At 37.6% G+C, this 22,808-nt stretch overlaps 1 protein-coding gene and 1 non-coding gene across 3 annotated transcripts in view; both read right to left on the bottom strand.

The window, feature by feature from the left end:
• The window catches only part of LIN52 (lin-52 DREAM MuvB core complex component), a 28,129-nt gene extending 5,461 nt beyond the window's left edge, over window positions 1-22,668 (bottom strand). Inside the window, exons 1-6 of one of the 2 annotated variants that reach the window (XM_006097648.3) lie at window positions 22,485-22,668; window positions 17,995-18,069; window positions 16,761-16,798; window positions 12,984-13,050; window positions 11,229-11,312; window positions 6,372-6,895 (exon numbers count right to left, since the gene is read on the bottom strand). In XM_006097648.3, coding sequence (XP_006097710.1) covers window positions 6,852-6,895; window positions 11,229-11,312; window positions 12,984-13,050; window positions 16,761-16,798; window positions 17,995-18,069; window positions 22,485-22,515 — 339 coding nt within the window. In that variant the 5' untranslated portion in view covers window positions 22,516-22,668 and the 3' untranslated portion in view covers window positions 6,372-6,851. Of the gene's footprint in view, window positions 1-6,371; window positions 6,896-11,228; window positions 11,313-12,983; window positions 13,051-16,760; window positions 16,799-17,994; window positions 18,070-22,484 lie in introns of those variants that run through there. The other variant, XM_014463380.2, reaches the window with a different exon arrangement.
• LOC111827719 lies at window positions 1,926-2,053 on the bottom strand. Its single transcript, XR_002831398.1, has one exon. It is a non-coding gene; the product is annotated as a small nucleolar RNA SNORA69 (small nucleolar RNA).
• Window positions 22,669-22,808: the final 140 nt, after the last annotated feature.

Genomic DNA, 22,808 nt, shown 5'->3' with positions numbered 1-22,808 from the left:
CTAGGCCTGGCTGGCAATCAGGGCTGATTGGGGCCTTCTGGCTGCTGGCCAGGGCCTTCCTTCCCTCATTACGTGCCGCCCCCTGGTGGTCAGCGCACGTCATAGTGAGCAATTGAATTCCCGGTCTCCTGGTCGAACTCCCGAGGGGACACTTTGCATATTGGCCTTTTATATATATATATAGATAGATGTCACCCCAATAAATTAAATTAAAAAGTAAAAAATATACATTGCTTAAGAAAGGAATTGTTTGGGGGATAAAACAATGGAGAAATGAAAAGAAAAAAAAAAGCTAAAAATCAAGCAAAGCATCAACAAAGTCAGGCAAGTAGTCTGGTAAAGTTACAAGAACTTTTTACCAAAATCAGAAACACAGTTCAGGAGACAATGTGTAGAGGAAAAAGTAGTAAGATAATAAGACACATGCTGCCATCTAGAGGTTGAAGGCTAGATGATTTTTCTCTTCAATCAGACAAGTGAGTTAATTTAACTTTTAACTATTATAGACAAAGGTAGGACTGAACAGACCTTATAAAGTAAGCCAGATAAATAATTGTGATGTCAAGTCACAGTGAAGAATATTCAGGGTATAAGAGTATCAATTATTATCTCCCTGCCCTCCTTCATAGGTTAAAATTTAAAAAATTAAAAGAGCTAAGTGTTTGTTAAAATTTTATTTGGACTTCTAAACATAAATGGCCACTTAAAAAAAAATCACATGCCTAGAGGGTAGAGAAGTCTACTATACCACAGGCTAGCTTGAAGCAGAAGCTTTTCTGTGGTACCACCACCAAAGAAAGTTGTATCAAATAGTTTCTGGTGCACACAACTTCATCAATGTAGATTACTGGGATGAAGTATCAAGTTTAATGGGGAAGTCTCAATCTGTTTACAATAAAATGTTTACTTTCAAAAACTATGGTGATTACATTTAGCCAAATAACAGTCCTATTGAAACTGTTAAACAAACATACAGGATTAGACTATAAATTAGCAGAAGCACTTGCATATATCAAAATAAGCTAAATTTCTTAAAGCTTCTTTAGATGGTAATATACTTCATGTGATCTAATTTACTTAATAACTTCTTAGGTAATCTTTTCTTTATAATACCAAGGTAATTTCAAATCAGTCCAAGTAAATGAGTGTAAATTAAATAGATATTTTTATTTGTTTTCTAAGATACTAGAGGCCTGATGCACGAAATTCATGCAAGGGGCTTGGCCCCCGCCGCTGCAGCGGCTGCCTCTACCTTGGCCCCCACCCACCACTCCTCGGCCCCCGCTGCCATGGCGGCTACCTCTGCCTTGGTCCCCGCCGCCACAGCTTCGACCAAAAGGTTGCCTGGAAGGACGTCTGGAAGGACATCCAGTCTAATTAGCATATTATGCTTTTGTTATTATAGATGGTAAAGTGTAATCAAGAATAAATGTATCCAATTCAATTCCTCTTCATTATTAAAAACAAAACACCACAACATCTAACAAAAAATAAGACATAACTTCTTTAACCTGACAAAGGGAATCTACAAAACACCCGCAAACATCACACTTAGTGCTTTTCCCTAAGATTAGGAAGAAGACAAAGATGCCCACTCTTGCTGCTTCTATTCAACACTGTACCAAACTTACTAACCAGGGCAATTAGGCAAGACAATGAAATAAAATATCCAGATTGGAAATAAAGAGGTAAAACTATCTCTATTTGCAGGTAACCTAATTTGGGGTATTAAAAATCTTAAGTATATCTACTAAAACACAATTAGAATTAATAAGTAAGTTAAGTTGCAGGATATAAAATGCATGTACAACAATTGTTTTTCTCTACAGTAGCAATAAGCACACTGAAAATGAAATTAAGAAAACAATTTCATTTATAATACATCAAAAAATAAAATACGTAGGAATACATTTTTTAAACTTCACAATTGTCCATGTCAGTCTGTCATGATTTTAGCCTCATACGGCAAAATAAAAAATGATCAACACAAGATTTTCTTTCAGGACTTATGAATACATATTAATAAATTAAGTGCAAAATTTACACATACTTTGAAAACTAAAAAATATGGTTGAAAGAAATTGAAGAAGATATAAGTAAAGAGAATGACACACCACATTAATGAATGACCTTAATGTTATTAAGATGGCAATACTCCCCAAAGTGATCTAGAGAGTCAATGCAATCCTTATCAAAATCCCAGCCGATTTCTTTTAAATAACTGACAAGTTAAAATTCCTATGGAAATTCAAGGGACCCAGAAGAGCAAAAACAATCTTAAAAAAAAACAAAGCTGAAAAACGCACACATCCCAATTTGAAAACTTGCTACAAAGCTACAGTGATGAAGATAGTGAGGTACTGCCCTAGCCAGTTTGGCTCAGTGGATAGATCAATGGCCTGAGAATTGAAAGTTCGAGTGTTCGATTCCAGGTCAAGGGCACATACCTGGGTTCAGGTTTGATCCCCAGCCCCTACTGGGGCACGTGCAGGAGGCAACCAATTGATGTGTCTCTCTCACATGGATATTTCTCTCCCTCCCTCACTCCCTCTACTATCTCTAAAATCAAAGGAAAAAATACCCTCTGGCGAGGATTAAAAAAAAAAAAAAGTAGACAAAGGATCTGAATAGTTTTCCAAGAAGACATACAATTGGCCAATAAGCAAATGAAAACATGTGCGATATCATTAGTTTTAGGCAAATGTAATTCCAAATCACGAGCTACCACTTCACATCCATTAAGATGGATATGATAATAACTTTCTTAAACAAAAAATAACAAGTATTGGCAAGGATATGAAGAAATTGGAACCCTCGTACATGCTGGTACACCCAGTATTTTAAATAGTCTGACAGTTCCTCAAAGGTCAGAGGTAGAGTTACCATATGACCCAGAAATTCCACTCCTAGTTATAAAATTCAACAGAATGAAAAGATAGACCCACATAAAAACTTGAACGTGAAGTTCATAGTAGCATTATTCACATCAGCCAAATAGTGAAAATAACTCAAATGTCCATCAACTGGCAGATAAATATAATGTGGATAACTAGTGAATAACTGTATTTATACAATAAAACATTCTGCAGCCAAAAAAGAAATAAAGTACTGATACATGCTACAACATAGAAGAATACTAAAAACGCTGTTAAGTGAAAGAAACTAGTCACAAAAGACCACATTTTGTATGATTCCATTTATATGAAATGTTCAGGCTAGGCAAATTCATACAGACAGATTAGCTACTGTAGAGAAATACGATTGTTTTCTGTACATGCATATTATATTCTGCACTTTATTCAATTCATTTATTAGTCCTGCTTTTATGCCTATTGAGTTTAGGGGTGGAAGGAAATGGGGAGTGACTGCTAATGGGTAGTTTCTTTTGGTAGTGATAAAAAGGTTCTAAAACTGATTGTGTTGCAAGAACTCTGAATATATAAAAATCATTGAATTACACACTATAAAAAAGTAAACTGTAGCCTGGCCGGTTTGGCCCAGTGGTTGAGTAACAACCTAGGAACCATGAGGTCAAGATTCAATTCCTGGTCAGGGCACAAACTTGGGTTTGGGGCTCGATCCCCTGTGTGGGGCATGCAGGAAGCAGCCAATCAATGAGTCTCTCTCATCATTGATGTTTCTCTCTCTCCTTCTCCCTTCCTCTCTGAAATCAATAAAAATATATTATTTTAAAAAGTGAATTGTAGAGTATATAAATTATATCTCAATTAAAAACAAAAAACAACAAAAAACACCATGCACCAGAGCCCCAAGCTTTAGCCTAAGTTTCAAATGACATGATCTACTGTCATTCTATTTTAAAATATTTTCAAGATAGCCAGTAAATAGGTAACCTGCATGACTACTAAAATGTTTATAGCTTAAGGGATTGGGGGGGGGGGGGCGGGTTCTTAAGAGTAAAAAACGGCAGAGAATCAGGTATTCAATAAGATTCACAATAGTTCAATGGGTCTTAGGAATAAAGCAAGCTATATAATGTTGCAACTTACAAGACTAAGTCAGGATTATGCCCAGGTCATGATCACGATGGAGTAGGGTTCAGGCATAAGTTAGAATCAAACCATTATCAACAAGTTTCACACTATCTTTACTATGTGTGGTTGATCATCCACTGTCATAGAGGAAAAATTCCAGATATTACAAGGCCTTCTTACTTTTCTCATCACTAAAACACAAAAAAATCATCCAGAAATAGAATAATTTCTAGAAATTTCTACCTTTTCAGTTTTAAGTCAATGAATTTCATTAGAAAAACTCTGTCATTTCATTTGAAGGCATCTGCAGTTGATCATTCTTCAATCAAAAAATATGCATTGCACACTTACTATAAACCAGGTACTCTATGGGTTACAAAGACAGCCCAAAAATATGATTCTTATTATATAGTTATAATCAATCCAAGAGATAAGACATACCAAAAATTTCCCAAAATGGTAAAAGTGCCATACAAAATAAAGTGCTCTTGAGTAATTTGGGAGACTAAAAGAGTTCACTTTTCATATCAGGTATGAAAGAGATAAATACTGGGCAGAATAATGAAGGATGAATAAAAGTTATAATACTAGAACTAGGTCAGGGAGAACTTTCTGAGAAAAAAAAATAGCATGAACAGAATTAAGAGGATGGGAAAGTGTTCTGGATAGAGTGAGTATTTCAAATGGGAACAGTGCATGGTATTTTGGTAGGCTAGTGATTAGGCTAGGGCCAGAGTATAGAGAAAGCATGTCAAACTCAAAGGCTAATACGGGTCAAATAAACAAGGTTTAAGTTTATGTGGACCACAAAAAAGCAAAAGCTTCAATTTTCATAGAAACGTAGGTTTACTTCGATAGAGACATGCTCAATATGAAGGGCTGGAATAAATGAGTAATTATTAACATAAAATAATAGAACATTTTAATAAAAATTAATATTTTTTCTTGAACATTAACTTGCCAGACACTGAATAACTGCACAAATTAATAAGCATAACACAAATAAACCTATTTTTCTTGTTCTCTGAAAGCGAAATATTTCCTGTTGCGTACACCAAGCAAGTCAGTACAAGACTAATGACGTGGCAGTCAGCTGCTAAAATATTCGCTGCTAGTATTAGTAGAGAGAAATGGTGCGCCTGTGCGTAAGGGGCATAAGGGAAATGAATACAACATGATTATAGTAACCAGTCATCAACGAACATTGTAGTTCGTTATTAATAACTAGTGGCCTGGTGCACGAATTTGTGCACATTGAAAGGAAATTAATTAGAAGAAATATTTTAATATCACTATTCACTCTTTCTCTATAATATAAGTGTCAACCAAATTTACGATCGACAATGACAGATAGATCGAAACACACATGTGCAATTGGTACCAGCAAGAGCTTTATATGTATCATGCATGCGTGAGTCAACATAGCCTTTTATATATATAGGATAAACTTGCTTAATTAGACCTACTTTCTGCTTTAGCTGAACTTTTTCCAGCCCAGTGAAGCACCTCAACTTCTCTTTCAGGTAATTGTCAGCAATACAGCAGTAAATATCAACACGAAGCAGATTATTATTGTAGATTGCACAGGGAGAACAAAGGGTAAAATATTTAACTGCAGCAGTGTTTGACTATATTCTGCGCAGTGAGAAAACCTGAAGTCATTTTCAAGGTCCACCATTTCTTACTTCTTTTCAGTCAGGTCAAGTTTCTAAGCTTCTAAATCTCCGTTTTCCGGCTAATGAAAAGAAAATAGGATTCCACCGAGTCTCCTATCTACCTACTCCGGGACTTCTGTGAGGATCAAATGAGATGAGGCACAGGAAAACACTTCACAGACATTTGGTTAAAGTGTAAAGTATTTCCACCTGGCTATAAAGCAAGTCGTGTTCCTGGGCTGAAGAAACTGCAAGGAGACTAGTCGCTAGGGAGAGGAAGCTGGGCATTGCTACATGATGTCGTTACCCTGACGGACACTTAGCATATTAGCCTTTTACATATATAGATTATGTATAACAGAATATTGTAAAAATTAAGTTACGAAATTTTTATTAAAACGTTTCTTACATACCATTATATTGGCTGGGCCACAAAAATATTCATTGTGTGGCACATGTGGCCCACGGGCCCTGTGTTTGAGATGCTTGGTATAGAGGATTTTGAATGCCATGCAAAGGAATCTGAATTTTATCATGTGGGTAATGAAGTACTGTTAATGACTTGTGAGCAAAGGACAAACCAAAGAAATGATACTTCAGAAAAATTAATCTGGTAGTGGCAAACAAGAGAGACTGGGATAAGGTAGTTGAGAGGCAGGCAGACCAATAAGAAGTGACTACAACAGTTCCAGTACAAAACAGAAAGGACACTGAACTCAAATGAAAGTAACAGAAATGGAATTCTTTATATGGTAAGGCAGTTTACAATTTTTTATATTTCTATATATATCATGAGAATTTCATATAAATTAACTGCCCAAATCAAGCCAAGAGGTCCCTATACAAAAAATTATTGCACTCCCAAATCTGCACACCAAAAGGGTTATGAGACATAATCATGTACCAAATCAAAGGGCAGGGTTTGTCTTTCAAAAGACACAATCTAGTTATTATCAGCCCAAGAAGGTTCACATTATTTCTATACTAACATTTAACAATGCTCTAGGGAAGTGACAATCATGTTTTAAGGACAAATATTTTTTGCATCTTTTTCCTTTCCATCATCTTTATCAGTGGAGATATTTGCATGAAAACAGGATAACTGGTCCTGGGGGATTCATCAGTTCCTATTGCTTATTTTTCATCCATGTCATCCTCTCAATTAATGTAGAAAAGAGGATTGAGACATCGAAATACCAGATTAGGGTATCAAGTAAATGTCAACCTCTAGAGTAGATGAATAATCTATAAGGACAAAAAAAAAAAAGGATCTTGTTTTTATGCAAATACACTATACACAATAAAACAAAGAGAGTTTATATCCAAGAAGTCTGACCCATATCAATGTAATTCTTTCCAAGTCTAAATATAAAATCTATATTCTAAATATGTCAACAAATTCCTATGATCAAAGCAAATGACAATCAGTTGAAAAGCACTGCTACAGAAGTTTAAATAAGACTGAATTTTGAACTAGAAAATAATTTTGAAAAATCTCAGCTGTACTCGTGGGACTTATCTGGCAGAAATGAGCATTTCTGTTGCATAGTTTTGGTTCAGTGCATAAGTGGCTGATTAGGTGACTTTAAATCTCCCCACCTACAAAGCCTTAAGTTTTAGATATACCCTTAACAGTAATAATGGTTTTAACTGTGTGGATTAAAACTAAAACAAACCATACCAAGTTTCTGATTCAGTGGAAAGCCATTAAAATAGACTTTATTGATGCTTAGGGAACTGATTCATTTTAAAAACTGATAAAGAGAAAGAATAATTTATTCAGTAAAAATAGCTTTCAAGGTAATAATAAATAGTTACTAAGATAAAGACCATCATAGAAAAATTCTAGCTAATAAGAAGGAATGACAGAATTAGAATATTACCATTTTGAAACCTATAATAAAATAGTGGACTTAGGCAGTTATCAAAGGTTGCTAAAACTCTGGTGCAAGGCTGATGGTGAATTTTACAATGAATAATAAATCAGGCTAACAATATCTTTACCAAATAATTAACCTTAATATCACAAAGAGAGACAGACATTATATACCTTCTGATAAATGTATATAATACTTATGAAATATTCTTGCCAAAATAAAAATCAAGCCTGTATCTATCTATGCACCACCATAGGGATGGTAAGCAACAAAATCTAGGATATGGAAAATGCTACTTAACAAATAACTAGGTTTAATAAATGACAAGGGAAAATAAAAGGGAGGAGGAACTATGACAGATTAAAAGAGACTTAAGCCTGGCTGGTGTGGTTCATTGGTTGAATGTTGACCTATGAACCAGGAGGTCACAGTTTGATTCCCAGGTGTGGACTCAATCACAAGTAGGGGGTGTGCAGGAGGCAGCTACTAGTAATTGATGATTCTCTCTCATCACTGATGTTTCTCTCTCTCTCTCCCTTACTCTCTCTGAAATCAATAAAAACATATTTTAAAATAGTAATAAAAAATAAATAAAAGAGCCCAGCTGGCATGGCTCAGTGGTTGAGCATTGACCTATGAACTCAGGGCACATGCCAGGGTTGCAGGCTCAATCCCCATTGTGGGGCATGCAGGAAGCAGCCGATCAATGAGTCTCTCTCATCATTGATGTTTCTATTTCTCTCTCTATCTCTCTTCCTCTCTGAAATCAATAAAAACTATTTTAAAAATAAATGAATAAGTAACTAAAAGAGACTTAAGAGACATATCCACCAAATATGGTATATGAACCTTAGTTAAGATACTGATTTAAACAAGCTAACTGTATAAAAGCAATTATGAGTCAACCAGGAAAATCTGAATCTTAATTGGGTATTTGATGACATTAAGCAAGTTTGCTAAAAAGTTTTAGGCATAATAATGGAAGTGCAGTTACATTAAAGAAATAACGACAGAAAGAAAGGAAGGGAGGGAGGGTCCTTGTCTTTTGAAATCACATCTGAAGTTATTTGACAATGAGGTAATCTGATGCCTGAGAATTGCTTTAAAAGAATCATGGGAGGTTAATATAAGTAAAACAGATTGCCCATGTTGACTATTAAAGCCAGATATGAGTACATGAAGTCATTATGTTAGTCTCTCTACCTTGGTATATGTTTAAAATTTTCCATAATTAAAATTACGCACACAAACTCACTTCATCATCTTTCTCAGTAGGAAAGCAGAAAAACACACACACTATTTAGAGAAAATATAGCAATTTCAACTATAACTAACTAGAGGTAACATTATTAATCAATATATTCGATAATATAGCATCTTCTTGACACACTGAGCATAAAATTTATTTCATAAAAAAATTGACACAGAGAGATAAAGGATTGATCATTATTATTATTACAGCATTTATTATCCAGAGCTAGAAAGAGAATCAATTTCTATACTATACAAGCCCTGCATTCATGAATTTAATGATCAACGATTTGCTTTTTCATTATAAACCCTGGAGGTCTATGACATACCTGGTAATTAGTAATTTTACCAAGACATAAACTTCAACCATAAGAAATACACAGTACATAGAGAAGAGTTAGGTCACAATGAGTGAACCTAGCAACCATATCTCAAAGCAGTTTGTTGTTCTCTGCTTCTTGATTCACGAAGTGATTAAAAAATGTTTTCTTGGTAAAAAACAAAACAAAAAAGAGCCAATGTTAATCACAGTAATGGAAATAAAAGATAAAGAGGACAAAAGAAGTGATGACTATCAGTCAAAAATCATAGGCTTTAAATTAAATTTTAAAGTTAAATGTTGAATTTGGAAGTAACTTAAATCAGTGATGTGTAAAAACCCACCATATGCTCTATAAACAAAAAAAATAATTTATGAAACATTTTAGGATTGCTCTAATCCAGTGATGGCGAACCTTTTGAGCTCGGCGTGTCAGCATTTTGAAAAACCCTAACTTAACTCTGGTGCCGTGTCACATATAGAAATTTTTTGATATTTGCAACCATAGTAAAACAAAGATTTATATTTTTGATATTTATTTTATATATTTAAATGCCATTTAACAAAGAAAAATCAACCAAAAAAATGAGCTCGCGTGTCACCTCTGACATGCGTGTCACAGGTTTGCCATCACTGCTCTAATCAGTACAAAACTTGCATTTTGAAGAAAATTATAAGCTATACTAGCCTCTCAGAACTGTGGATTTATGAAGGTCTCAAGAGGTATCTACTGAGAACAAAGTTCTAACCACTGTATTTATATTGAATATCTCTTTCAATTACAAAGTGAAAATTTTCTACAATTCCTTTTCTAATTTTATAATGAATACAGTATAGGAAGAGATATAATTTATCTATATATATAAAAGCCTAAGCTACTGAATGACAGGTCACTATGACACGCACTGACCACCAGGAGGCAGACACTCAACGCAGGAGCTGCCTTCTGGTGGTCAGTGCACTCCCACAGCCAACCTCCCGCGGCCCCTATCAGCCCAATCACCCCTATCAGCCCAATCACTGGCCAGGCCAAGGGACCCAACCCGTGTACAAATTCATGCACCGGGCCTCTACTAAAGAAATAATTTTAAACTAAAATAATGAAGAACAGATAGGAATAAGTAAGATCTTTTTTAAATTTATTTTTTTTAAGGTATTTTATTGATTTCAGAGAGGAAGGGAGAGGGAGAGAGATAGGAACATCAATGATGAGAATCAATGATCAGCTGCTTCCTGCACACCCTCTACTGGGGATCAAGCCTGCAACTCAGCATGTGCTCTGATGGAATCAAACCATGACCACCCAGTTCATATGTCAATGCTCAACCACTGAGCAATTCTGGCCGGGCAAAAGAGATCTTTTAAAACCATGCTCATGGTACAGATTATGTTTTTGTTCTGCTATCTATCCCTTCCTTTGAGGAATCAATTGTTCTCTCCCATTCTGTGTGATTTGATTTAGACTAAGCCTTTCAATCTGTGTCTGCACCTACGACCCAGGCCTGATCTATCAGAGTGCTCCATGCTACCTGGCTAAAGGACTGGTTCCAGGTTAGGTATATGAGCCAAGATGGAACAGTCAGAGTCCTCCCAGGACCTTTCTTTTGGAATGTTCAGAAAAGATGTTCTTTCTTTGGGGACTATGAAATTTAAAGACATATAAATTAGAGCTCATTTTGGCCACTTGCCCAGTTCTAGGAAAAAGCTATCTGCAGCAGCAGAGAATAAGACTAATGCATGAGTGAAACAAAGTCTTGAGATGCAAACCAAAAGCAAATCCCAATGATATCATTAACAGTCATGGATCTAGATATCCTCAAAGCTATTTCTACTCCTGAATTTTGATTTATGTGAACTAATAAAGTCCTTCTTTTGCTTAAGCTAGTTTGATTGGACATTCTATCACTTAAAACTGAAAGGATTTCCAATATATTTTTACTGTACAGAGAAAAATAAACGTTACCTAGTAAACTCAGTAGTTATTCCAGCATACTCTATCATAAAAGGCACACTTTAGATTATAATGACATCTTACCTTCATAAAATGTAATACAGACATCTGTATTACAGCTAGAACTCATCATGAAATACACAACAGGCAACCCTGAATTAATGTGATCTGGGTACTCACACTCATCTAGCCCCAGCTGATAGGCCAGGTTCTGTAGGCCTCGTACCTTCTCCATCAAATTAGCTGTGGTGAGGCTCCCCAGTTCTGAAATAGAATCATTTATTTCAATATCATTTCTATACACTGTTCTCTAATAACAACTCATTTGAGATGGGAATCCTTCTTATACAAAATTTTAAGCTTTAATTTTTATCAAATAAGAGCAAAAATCCATTTCTTTTCTCCTCCAACCACTCCCGCCCCCGCCACACACACACACACACACACAATGAATTATTGGGTCAGATGAGCTTACCCAATATGAGGAGAGAGTTAGCAAACTATGTTTTATCTTAAGGATCCTTTAACAACATTCATTTTGCCTATCATACAAAATGAATACACAATACAAGTATCAAACCTTGTGACTCCACATAGCATTGAGAAAGCCTATACTGGTAGACAGATCTGTCTTGAAAAATGGACACTAACTCCACTGTCTTTTATTAATTCTTTTTAAATTAATAAAATAGTGACAAAACATGTACTGTTCCCCCATTTCCCTAAGTTTAGAAAACAAACACTAAATATTAACCCAAACTTTCCCTTCAAATCAAATACCTATAAAAAATTTTAAGTTTACCAGGTAAAAAGACAGTATACTTAAAAAACAACAATTTACTTTCCCAGATTTTCATTTAAATAGCATAGCACAAAATTCCTTTTAGGTTTAAGAAACAGGTCAATTTATATGAAACATTATGCTATATCCCTCATTAAAAATTTAACATTTCCTTAGAAAATGCATATTGATGGCATATAAATGCCTGTTTGGAACATTAGAACAATGAACCTGAAATGCCCTTGAGACTTAATATTTCCAGAGTTGGAGGAGGGGAACCTGCATTTAAGCATTTCATGCAGAACAATGAATTACCTTTGAAATCAAATAAAGGTGTTTTTTTCTCCCACCTATCATCAATATCTGGCATAAGTAGTAGACTTTCTTGATCTGTTCAGCTGCTTAAATAGCTCAAGCATCCAATTTTTACCTTCATTTCAGTCTATTACTTCACAATCATCATGAATCTTATCATCAGAGGATGATTAAAAAATAAATAAATAAAGTAGAGCAAAAATCAAGGAAAATTAATGTTTTTTAATTTAAATTTCCACTTGTGGTTCAGTTCCAAGTCATTTATCAAACAACAATAATCACTACTTATAGTATTCTTTATTGGAGAAATTGATGGGAAAGAATAAAATAAGACAGGTCTTACCTATGAAGGGATTGTCAACTAATAGTACTGACAATAATATATAGCAGTAAATCCTAAATAAGCACTTGTTTATAGTGGAAAGAGACTAGACTTAAAATAAGAGTTTAAATTTTTTCACTCTAACAAATCTTGGTTAAGTTAACCCTTTGAACCTTAGATATCATCATATCTAGCTCACAGGAACTTTATGAGAAATGAGAAAATTTATGCAAGAGCTTTTTGTAAACTATAAGCATTATACAAGACAAAAGTATATTAAAGGACTTTAGCAGCAGATAAAATCATTATGAGCAGGTCTTAAATTAGAAGGATTGCTACATATGGAAAAGTTAAGAAAGGCATTTAGACATGAAGAACATCAATAAGGATAGTTAGGTAGGCAGTTTGAGTGAGCTAAGAATACTTTCAAGGGAACAGTCAGAGAAAAACTAGGAAGGTGGTTTGTGGGAGAGCATAAATATCAGGTTAAAAGATAGAAGTCACTAGCATAGCTTACCTTTCAACATGTCAATATCATCACGTTCTATTTCAGCCATCCATTTGGGTGGCGAGCTAGTAATAGGCTGTCAAAAAATAAGAATATATCCACTCAGTTACATACAAAGTGTGAAGAGACCCTACTTTTCCTTCTTATAGGTAGCTTGTCACATAGCATTCAGTTTGTGTGAAAATACTGGCAAATTATAATTTCTAAAACCCTGATTTCTCCAGATTCAGATACGGCCTATAAATAATCACCTTACAAAATAATACTGCTCATCCTTAAAGCTGGTCTCAGAGAAATGATCTTGGAAGAATTAGGTCTGACTACTGTCATTGTTTCATGCATAACGGGTTAGTATAGCAATTAAAGAAATTACTTGAAATTCAGTTCTGGTGAAAGCCTCCAACTGAAATGTTTGAAACAATAATCAGTAAGTAACATTTTCTAGCAGAGGAGAAGATTCAAAGAAGAATCAAGAATGAGAAAATCCTCAATTTGCAAGAACACTATAATGGTCATCACTTGAAATTTCATTTTATAGCAGGTGTTTTAGAAAACTTTAGAATTTTAAGTTATTTTCTGATTTCTGAAAGTGAACTTACAAAATTTGAAAGAGCCCCTTTTTAGAATAGCTTTAGGCAACAGTTTTCAACCCTAGTTGTAAGAGTCATCTATGATGTAACAACAACAACAAATACAAATGACCTAGCCATACCGTAGATGCAATGATTAGAATATCAGGGGTGGGGGAAGGGTCCATTGGAGAGAACAGAGCAAGGAACAGTACATATGTACTTTTTAAAGGCTCCATAGCTGCATATTGATGATTTGTTGTGCAGGTAGGAGTACAGTTGAGAAACATTACTTCAGTTTTGAGCCCCCTCCCCTTTTTAAATATATTTTTATTAATTTCACAGAGAAAGGAAGAGGGAGAGAGATGGAAACATCAATGATGAGAGAAAAAAACTGATCGGCAGCCTCCTGCCTGCCCCACACTGGGGATCGAGCCTGCAACCCAGGCATGTGCCCTTGACCGGAATCGAACCTGGGACCCTTTGGTCTACAGGCTGATGCTCTATCCATTGAGCCAAACTGGTTAGGGCAAGCCCTTTTCTTTTTTTAAAAAGTAATATTTACTTAGCACTATGCAACAAGCAAAACACTTTACATGCATTATGTTATTTAATTTCTAAATCAACCCTATGAAGTAGGTATTATTACCCTCATTTTACAAATAAAAAAACAAATGTACAGGAAGATTATAAATCACTTGCCTCAGGTCACACAGCTAGTGGACCCAGGATTCAAAATCCATATAGTATGAGTTCAGAAACCACTACTCTATACTACTTTCCCTAGAAGGCTATTATAGGTCAAATTCACCATTTCTGGAAACAGATTATACAAGGAGATCTTAACCTGGGATCCTGGGATGACCCTGGCCCCCTAGAAACAAAACTCAATATGTATGTCCATATTTCTAGGGAAAAGGTGTAGATACTTAATCAGATTTTCAAAAAATACCATACTAATAATAAAAGTTATTTAAAAACCACTTATTTATATTTGGTAACAACTAACTCAAAAGACTTAGTTGTTACCAAATACAACGAACTAAACTGAAAAGTCGGTATGAATAAGAAGGTAAGAAAATTAATCAGATACTTTCTACTCCATCCACGAGACAAAAGGTGATTTAGTAATAATAGCTACCATGTATTGTTTATTATGTCCCGGGTACTTTGCAAAGTGTTTTAACTTGCATTATGGCATTAAAAATCCTATGAGATAGTTTCAAATGAGAAAACTAAGGCTCAAAAATTTTAGAAAAGTTGCTGAGGTCACAGGTAGTTAAGAAATAGATTCAGGCCGAAACCGGTTTGGCTCAGTGGATGGAGCGTCGGCCTGCGGACTGAAGGGTCCCGGGTTCGATTCCGGTCAAGGGCATGTGCCTGGGTTGCGGGCACATCCCCAGTGGGAGATGTGCAGGAGGCAGCTGATCGATGTTTCTAACTCTCTATCTCTCTCCCTTCCTCTCTGTAAAAAATCAATAAAAAATATATTTTAAAAAAAAAAAAAAGAAAAGAAATAGATTCAGGCCCTGGCCAGTGTGGCTCAGTTGGTTGAGCATCATCCTGTGCACCAAAAGGTCTCCAGTTTGATACCTGGTCAGGGCACATATCCAGGTTGTGGTTTTGATCCCCAGTTGGGGTACATGTGGGAGGCAACTGATTGATGTGTCTCTCTCACATCTATGTTTCTCTCTCTCTCTCTCTCTCTCTCTCTCTCTCTCTCCCTCTCTCTCTCTCTTTCTCTCTCTCTCAAAATCAATGGGAAATATCTTTAGGAGAGGATTAACAAAAAACAAACAAAATAAGAGTGTGGATGCCAGTAATTAGACTAATGATTCAAAGCCTGATTCTGGCACATATAGCCTATAACCTTGGGTAACCTACTTATTCTCTCTGTGCCTATATCCTTGTCTGTTAAATGCCTCATATCGTTTTGTGAAGGTTAAGTAATATATGTGTAAAGTGCTTAGAACAGTGCCTGGCACATGGTAAATAAGTGGTAGCTAATATTATAATCATATTCTCCTAGTTGTGGGAATATGGAAGAGAACATGTGTACAGCATCTAGCACAATTCCTGCTGCCCTGCAAATAGAAAAGTTGTGACTTGTTGGATTTCTTCCTTAGGTTTCTGATGAGCCACTGAGAAATTTCAGAAATCCTCTAAGGAGGTATATAAGTTAAGGTCATAATGCATCACATAAACAAAAGAGAAAAGCTTCAAGATCATAGTTTGGTGCCCAGCCAGTTTGGCTAAATGGATAGAGCGTCAGCCTGCGGATTGAAGGGTCCCAGGTTCGATACCGGTCAAGGGCACCTGCCCGGTTGTGGGCTCGATTCCCAGTAGGGGGCGTGCAGGAGGCAGCCAATCAATGATTCCCTCTCATCATTGATGTTTCTATCTCTCTCTCCCTCCTCTCCCTTCTCTGAAATCAATAAAATAATTTATTTTAAAATTGGCCAAAAAGAATGCTGGCGTTACATTAAATATTTCAACTGCCTTCTGTTAAAAGCTTTTAAGCTAAGAAAAGAGGCTAATAGACAAAGGTCAAAATGCCAAAATAGAGCATTTGGACAGAGAAAGGCATTATCATCAATTAACATGATAATAATATAAACAGATTTCCAGGGCTGTAGTTACAAAGTGATTTAAAGACTACTAGAGGCCTGGTGCAAAAAATTTGTGCACTCAGGGGGGGTCCCTCAGCCTGGCCTGTGCCCTCTCGCAGTCTGGGACCCCTTGGGGGATGTCCACTTGCTGGCTTAGGCCCGCTCCCTGGGGAATTGGGCCTAAGCTGGCAGTTAGACATCCCTCTGGCAGCCTGGGAGCCCTCGGGAGATGTCCACTTTCCAGCGGGGAGCAGGCCTAAGCTGCTGTCGGACATCCTTAGCGCTGTTGAGGAGGCAGGAGAGGCTCCCACCACCATCACTGTACTGGCAGCCATCAGCCTGGCTTGTGGCTGAGCAGAGCTCCCCCTGTGGGAGCGCACTGACCACCAAGGGGCAGCTCCTGCATTGAGCGTCTGCCCCTGGTGGTCAGTGTGTGTCATAGTGACCAGTCAATCCCAGTTGTTCTGCTGTTAGGGTCAATTTGCATATTACTCTTTTATTATATAGGATGACATTATTTTGAAAACAAAGAAACAAGAGATATTTGAGCTGTTACCAAGGAGCAAAACATGATATAAACTTCATTAGGTAATTAAAATATTACTTACACTTTTGAAAGAAGCTGCAAATTCAGCAACACCTGGTACTAAAAAGAAAAGATACAACATTATTTATTCAATTTTAGTGTCCCAGACATAGAAGATTCAAATAATAAGAAAACAGTCTGTCTTCAAGCTTACTGTCTGGAAGAGGAAAGAGAGAGTAAATCAATAACTGTAATACTGCTTAAGTTCTCCAAGAAAGATACCAGATGGTATGGTAGAACCCCCACCCCCACCCCCACCAAAAAAAAAGGAAATCTAAATCAGACTGAGGGTGAGGCTGCAGGAAAGCTTCCTCAATTAAGGATCGGGAATTAGCTAAGTGGGAGGGTGGCAAGATACAATATCTCTTACCAGATAAAAGTTTAAATTTCCTTTGTAGGTACACGGGTCTGCCAATCCAATTGTTTATTTAAATGTCTTACAGGAAGAGTCACATAAAAAGCCAGATATGTAAAAATAAAATGATATTCAATCTCACTTAGAGAAATACAAACTACAAATAAAGATCAGTAACATTCAATATCAGCTAGTATGTGAGGAAATGGTCACTCTCATACACAGTCATCCTCTCCCATGTGCACAAAGCTATTTGTGCAAGGATATTCATTATCATTAAATTATTTGTAATATCAAAAGTTGGATATAATTTAGGTTTCCAAATAGGGTATGAAAACATAAACTAAACTATATTTATACTTTAAAAGAAGTAAGTAAACTTAAACCTACTAACATGGAAGGATCCATTAATAAATTACTACCACCAAGTGGAATAAGATAAGTTGTAGACCATGTACATATGACCCCATTGTTATGCTCCCCTCAAAAAACACACAAAAAACCCCCTCTACATACTTAAAAATATATATTTATTTGCTTAAATAAATATAAAAAAGGTCAAAAGGATTGTATCAAACTACTAATGGTGATTTTATAAGAGTGATCAAAGGAGGTGAGGAAATACATTAAGTATCTCTCTATATAAATTGTCTGAACTTATTACAGATATTTTTTTAATGATTATTTTTTAAAGGCTCCCCATCATTTCCTAAGTCACAGTGTGTCCTGAAAAAAGTAAACCACCAGCTATTCTGAACATTGGACCACAGAATTCATTCTCTTCCCTTTGAAGAAAAATTAAAATTTTAACCATTACCATTAAATACCTCCTTAAAAATATCCTTCAATGTAGCACTGGTTCTCCTGCATTGATTCTGATATAAAGAAACCAAAAACTTACATTGCTCTGGCCAAAGATCTGGTGAGGCACGATCAAGTTTTTCAAAACTTAATAAAGATGCTTCCAGATCCGTCCCTGGAACAAAATACCCAGATGAGCCAAGAAGACACAAAACATGTTCGTTTACATTTTAAAACATTTCAATCTCAAAGAACATAACATACTGGAACTTTCACCTGGAAGTCTAGATAGCGGAGTTCTATAACTGCAAATAAATGTTGTAAAAATGAATCATTTTCCCTTATCAAACCTCACTTTTCCGATATCTAATGTTTTAGTGGGGTGTCAGAAAAAATGAGTATCAGCAAACCCACCTGCACCTTCACTCATTCCTCCAGTTACAATCAAGTGTCCCTGCTCTCAAGACAGACAAACTCCTCTGCTAGGGTTCTGAATTCCATCTTCTCTTGCTCTGTCAAAGATATCATGAGTAATAATATCTTTCTTGCACAATCAGTTTCTACCATCTCTACTGCTTCATACTCAACAGCAAGCAAGCCTGCTCTAGAATTTCCCTTCTTTGAAAAAGCTCTTCCTTGACTCCATTATCTCCCCACTCCTTCTCTCAAAAGCGCTTGAGTTGTCTGTCTATCTTGCTGCCTCTACGTCCTCACCTCACATTCTCTCCTTAACCCATGACAATCAGGCTTCTGTTCCTATATGCATGGAAACTGTTGTCGTCAAGGTTATCTATGACCTATGTTGCTAAATCCAGTGGTCACTTCTCGGTTCTCTCCTATGTGACCTCTTTGCAGCTTTCACACTGACCACTCTCCTTGAAACACTCCACCTCCAGCTTCTGTAAAACCACTATGCTGGTTTTTCTCCTTCCTCCCTGACCCCTTTTCCTCAGTCTCCTCTTTCACTGAGGCCCCATCCTAAACTGGCTTCACTCTCTACACTAAAGTCTCATGAGAAGATCCCATCTAGTCCCACAGCCTTTACTGTGCCAATGACTCCATATTTATATTTCCAGGCCCAGTCTTTCCCTGAACTTCAGAGTTATGTATCTAATACTTGATATCTCTCTCCATTTACACATGTGAAAAATCCCTTAATTCTAATATGTTCAAAACCATACTCTCCCAGTCCTCTGTGTCTCAAGAAATAGCACTACCACAAACCCCAGTTCTCAAACCCCCAGATACCACCTATTCTTTATGCCTCTCTTTCCTTCACCCTTTATAACCCTCCATTAGTAAAACCACTAGTTACCATCTCCAAAATACACCCGAAAACCAAATTAATTAACCAAGAAACCATGATTTCTCTCCTGGAGGACTGCAATAACCTCTTAACACGTCTCCCTTTTCCCATTCTTATCCCTTCTCCTCCCTACCCCCAAATCTATTGTCCACAAAGCAGCCAGAACTGATTTTTTAAAAAATGCCAATTAGTTCATGTCACTCTTCAGCTTAAAGGACTTCTTCCCAGCTAAATTCGTGAATTTGTACCTACCATGCCCTATAAAATCCTACATGATCCAGCCTAATTCTTTGATGCCATTTCCTCTCTACTCTTGCCTGGGCACACAGTAGATACTAGATATTAACAATAGTTAACATGTGTTGAGTACATATTATATGCTCAGTATGCTAACTAGTTGCATAAATCAGGTAATTTAATGACACAAACAGTTTTTAACATTTTCTGAATAAGCCACATCTTTTGAAATCTGGAAGAAAAGAAAAAAAGCTATGGACTTATGGACTCACTCCCCAGAAAATGTACATGTATATTAAATTGAAACATGAACTTTTCTCTAAATTGAATTTGCCCCCCAAATGTTCTAATTGAATTTCCAATAGCATTCTAATTGGTCAAGAACTTGACCCTAATAATTGCCTTAATTAAAGCATCCAAATTGGTAAGAAAGGAAAACTGTGTAACACAAAGTGTCAGTTTTCAAATTCCAAAGAATGTTACCAATAACAAAAATAAGCTTATTGGGAGTAGGAGCTAATAACCAACAGGGGTAGCCTTATGAAAACCACAGTTGGGGGCATAACTCAGAATCTGCTGTGAGGCTTACTCTCATACATTAAGTAATTAGATGGCTTTACTTGATTTCAGCTTTCTCCTTTTCAAAAAAGTCCCAGCAAATTTAGCATTAAAAAGACAAATGAGGTCCTGGTCGGGTATCTCAGTTAGAGTATTGTCCAGATATGCCAAGGTTTTGATCCCCAGCCAGGGAACATACAAGATTCAACAAATGAATGCATAAATAAGTGGAACAACAAATCAATGTCTCTCTCTCTCTCTCTTTTCCATCCCTCCCTACCTCTCTTTAAAATCACTCAATTAAAAAAAAGAAGACAATGAGTAAATGACCTAATCTTTTTCATATCAACATTATTTGAATTAAATTTTAAAGACAAGGACAGGTAGAACATTACAAATAGAAGTGAGAGAGCTAGGCAATGGAATATTTTAGGAAGATATACTTATTTAGAAACTGAATTTAAGTCCAAAGTGCTCCCCTTGATTTTGTCAGATTAAAAATAAAGTTCAGGTGGAGAAGTGAAACTTTGTAAAAGATGAAACTGAAAATTTTTACACATAAAGAGTAGCAATGGAGATTGCTAGAAGATCAAAGGAAGAAATATATAATGTTTCCAATATTCTTCCTGGTTAAAGAAAGGAAAAAGAAATGAGAGAAGACAGGGAAAAAATAAATACAAGGAACACAGCTCTAAAACCTCCAAAACTTAGAAATCTAAAAATAACCTCGTAATAAACTAAAATTTTTAACAGAAATTACTTCTATCACTTGGCTTTTAAAAAAAACTGTGGTAAAATATACATAATGAAATTTACCATTTTAACCATTTGTAAGTGTACAGTTCAGTGGCATTAAGTACATTCGCAATGTTGTGCAACCATTATCACAATCCATCTCCAGAACTTCTTCACCTTCCCAAACTGAAACTCAGTGCCCATTAAACAACTCCCCATTCCCTTGACTGACTATTTAAATGTCACCCCCACTCCTTTCTCTTTCCTGGCATGAGAAGGGCATTTTACCCAGAGGACACCCAGGCAAGGAACGGAATCTCTGTTGATTCTGAACCCAAACTTCTTTTTCTTTTTAATATATTTTTTATTGATTTCAGAGAGGAAGGGAGAGATAGAAACATCAATGATGAGAGAGAATCATTGATTGGCCGCCTCTTGCATGTCCCACACTGGGGATCCAGCCCACAACCCGGGCATGTGCCCTGACCAGGAATCGAACCGTGACCTCCTGGTTCCTAGGTGAACGCTCCACCACGGAGCCACTGTGGCCGCGCTGAACACCCATAATTTCTTTTACAGTTTACCTGCACGCAAAAAAACTTAAGACTCGGTTTAACTTGAAACTTAAGCCAAAGTAACATTCTTTCAACTATGAACAAGACAGATCTAGAATTTATATCCCTGTGTGAAAGCGGCAAAGTTAACAGAATAAGTACGCTGGCAGTGGAGGCACTGAGATCATGAACAGCAGTGAAGAGGGGCATATCCAGATGCCATGTCCTGGGAAAGACTTTCTGGGAGGTGACAGCTAAAATAAGACCTGAAACCGCGGGAATGTACGTGAATGATTAATCTTTTCCTCTCCCAAAGCGCCTAGCGTTATGCCTTCCAGGTAACCTGTACAGCTTTCTTGGCCCCAATTTCCTCATTCCTGAAATGAACTGCCAAGATTCCTTCCAAACACAAAACTGTGTTGGTGTGAGGAGGGTAAACTACATATCAGTGAAACGGACGTGGGGGTGGGGGCAGTAGAAGCAAAAATTGAGTGCAGAAATGACTGCAAGACCCTCACTCCCCAAAGCAGGATCGGATCGAGCGCAGAAGCACAAGAGCACACACACCCGCATAACTTAGCTGCTGAGACGACCTGCCCCTTGGACAATATCCAGGCAGAAATCGTTCCCTCAGCCCGGGGGAACATACGGCAGAAGCAAGAGAGACTGAGTCGTGTACAGAACTACCCTAAAAGGCTCAATTCTCATTCTCCTTGGGACTCGCTCGGCGAGGGGCCGGGAAGGTCCCCCGCTTCTCGAGCTGCCAGGACAACCGTACCAATCTGGGCAGAAAGAGGATGAGGTCGGCCACCGATCCCAGCTACGGTGGGAGCGAAGAGTGCCAGGCGATCAAAGATGAGAGAGCCAACCCTCGAATGGGGCGCCCCAGAAGAAAGCTACCAGAAGGCACCTCCTTTCCCCCAGCTGTAATCGCCGCCGCCGCCCTCCGTGAAGCTGAGGCTAAGGGAGCAGCTGGGCCCGGATGGGTCTCCCGCGGGTGCCCCCCTCCACCCGGCTGGTGCACAGCGGGGAAACTGAGCTCCTCCGGAGCATCTGTGAAGAATCGGCGAGCTGAAGACGCACCCGCATCCCGAGGAAGAGAAGTGGGAGGGGGAAAGAGAGGAGCCCAAGTTAAGACCGGCAGACGGAGAGCGGAAGTTGCCAGGGGGGCAGGCGAAGGATCTCTAAGCCGGCTCTTACCCTCTGTGGGAGACGCCATCTTCCAACCCATGTCACGTGACGCGACCAACCGTCGGCGGGAAAGCGAGGACCCACAAGCCACGCCCCCAAAGGGAAACCGTATCCCCACTCCCAGGCCCCATCTCGTTTGCCCCTTCTAGAGCGATCTTGGCCTAGCCCCGCCCCCAGTGCTGGCCACACCCCCCACGCACTGGAGGAGGCGGAGCGCCTGCCAATTCTAGGAAGGCTTTATTTACTTTCCTCAGTGAGGGGGCGGGGCCGCAGTCGTCCCTGTGGCCAATCGGGGCTCCCGGTGAAGGGGCGTCTTCCCTGCGTGCTGAATGG

The sequence above is a fragment of the Myotis lucifugus genome, unplaced genomic scaffold (genome assembly GCF_000147115.1).
Source record: "Myotis lucifugus unplaced genomic scaffold, Myoluc2.0 scaffold_207, whole genome shotgun sequence".
NCBI lineage: Eukaryota > Metazoa > Chordata > Mammalia > Chiroptera > Vespertilionidae > Myotis > Myotis lucifugus.
This window is presented reverse-complemented; position numbering and strand designations above follow the sequence as displayed.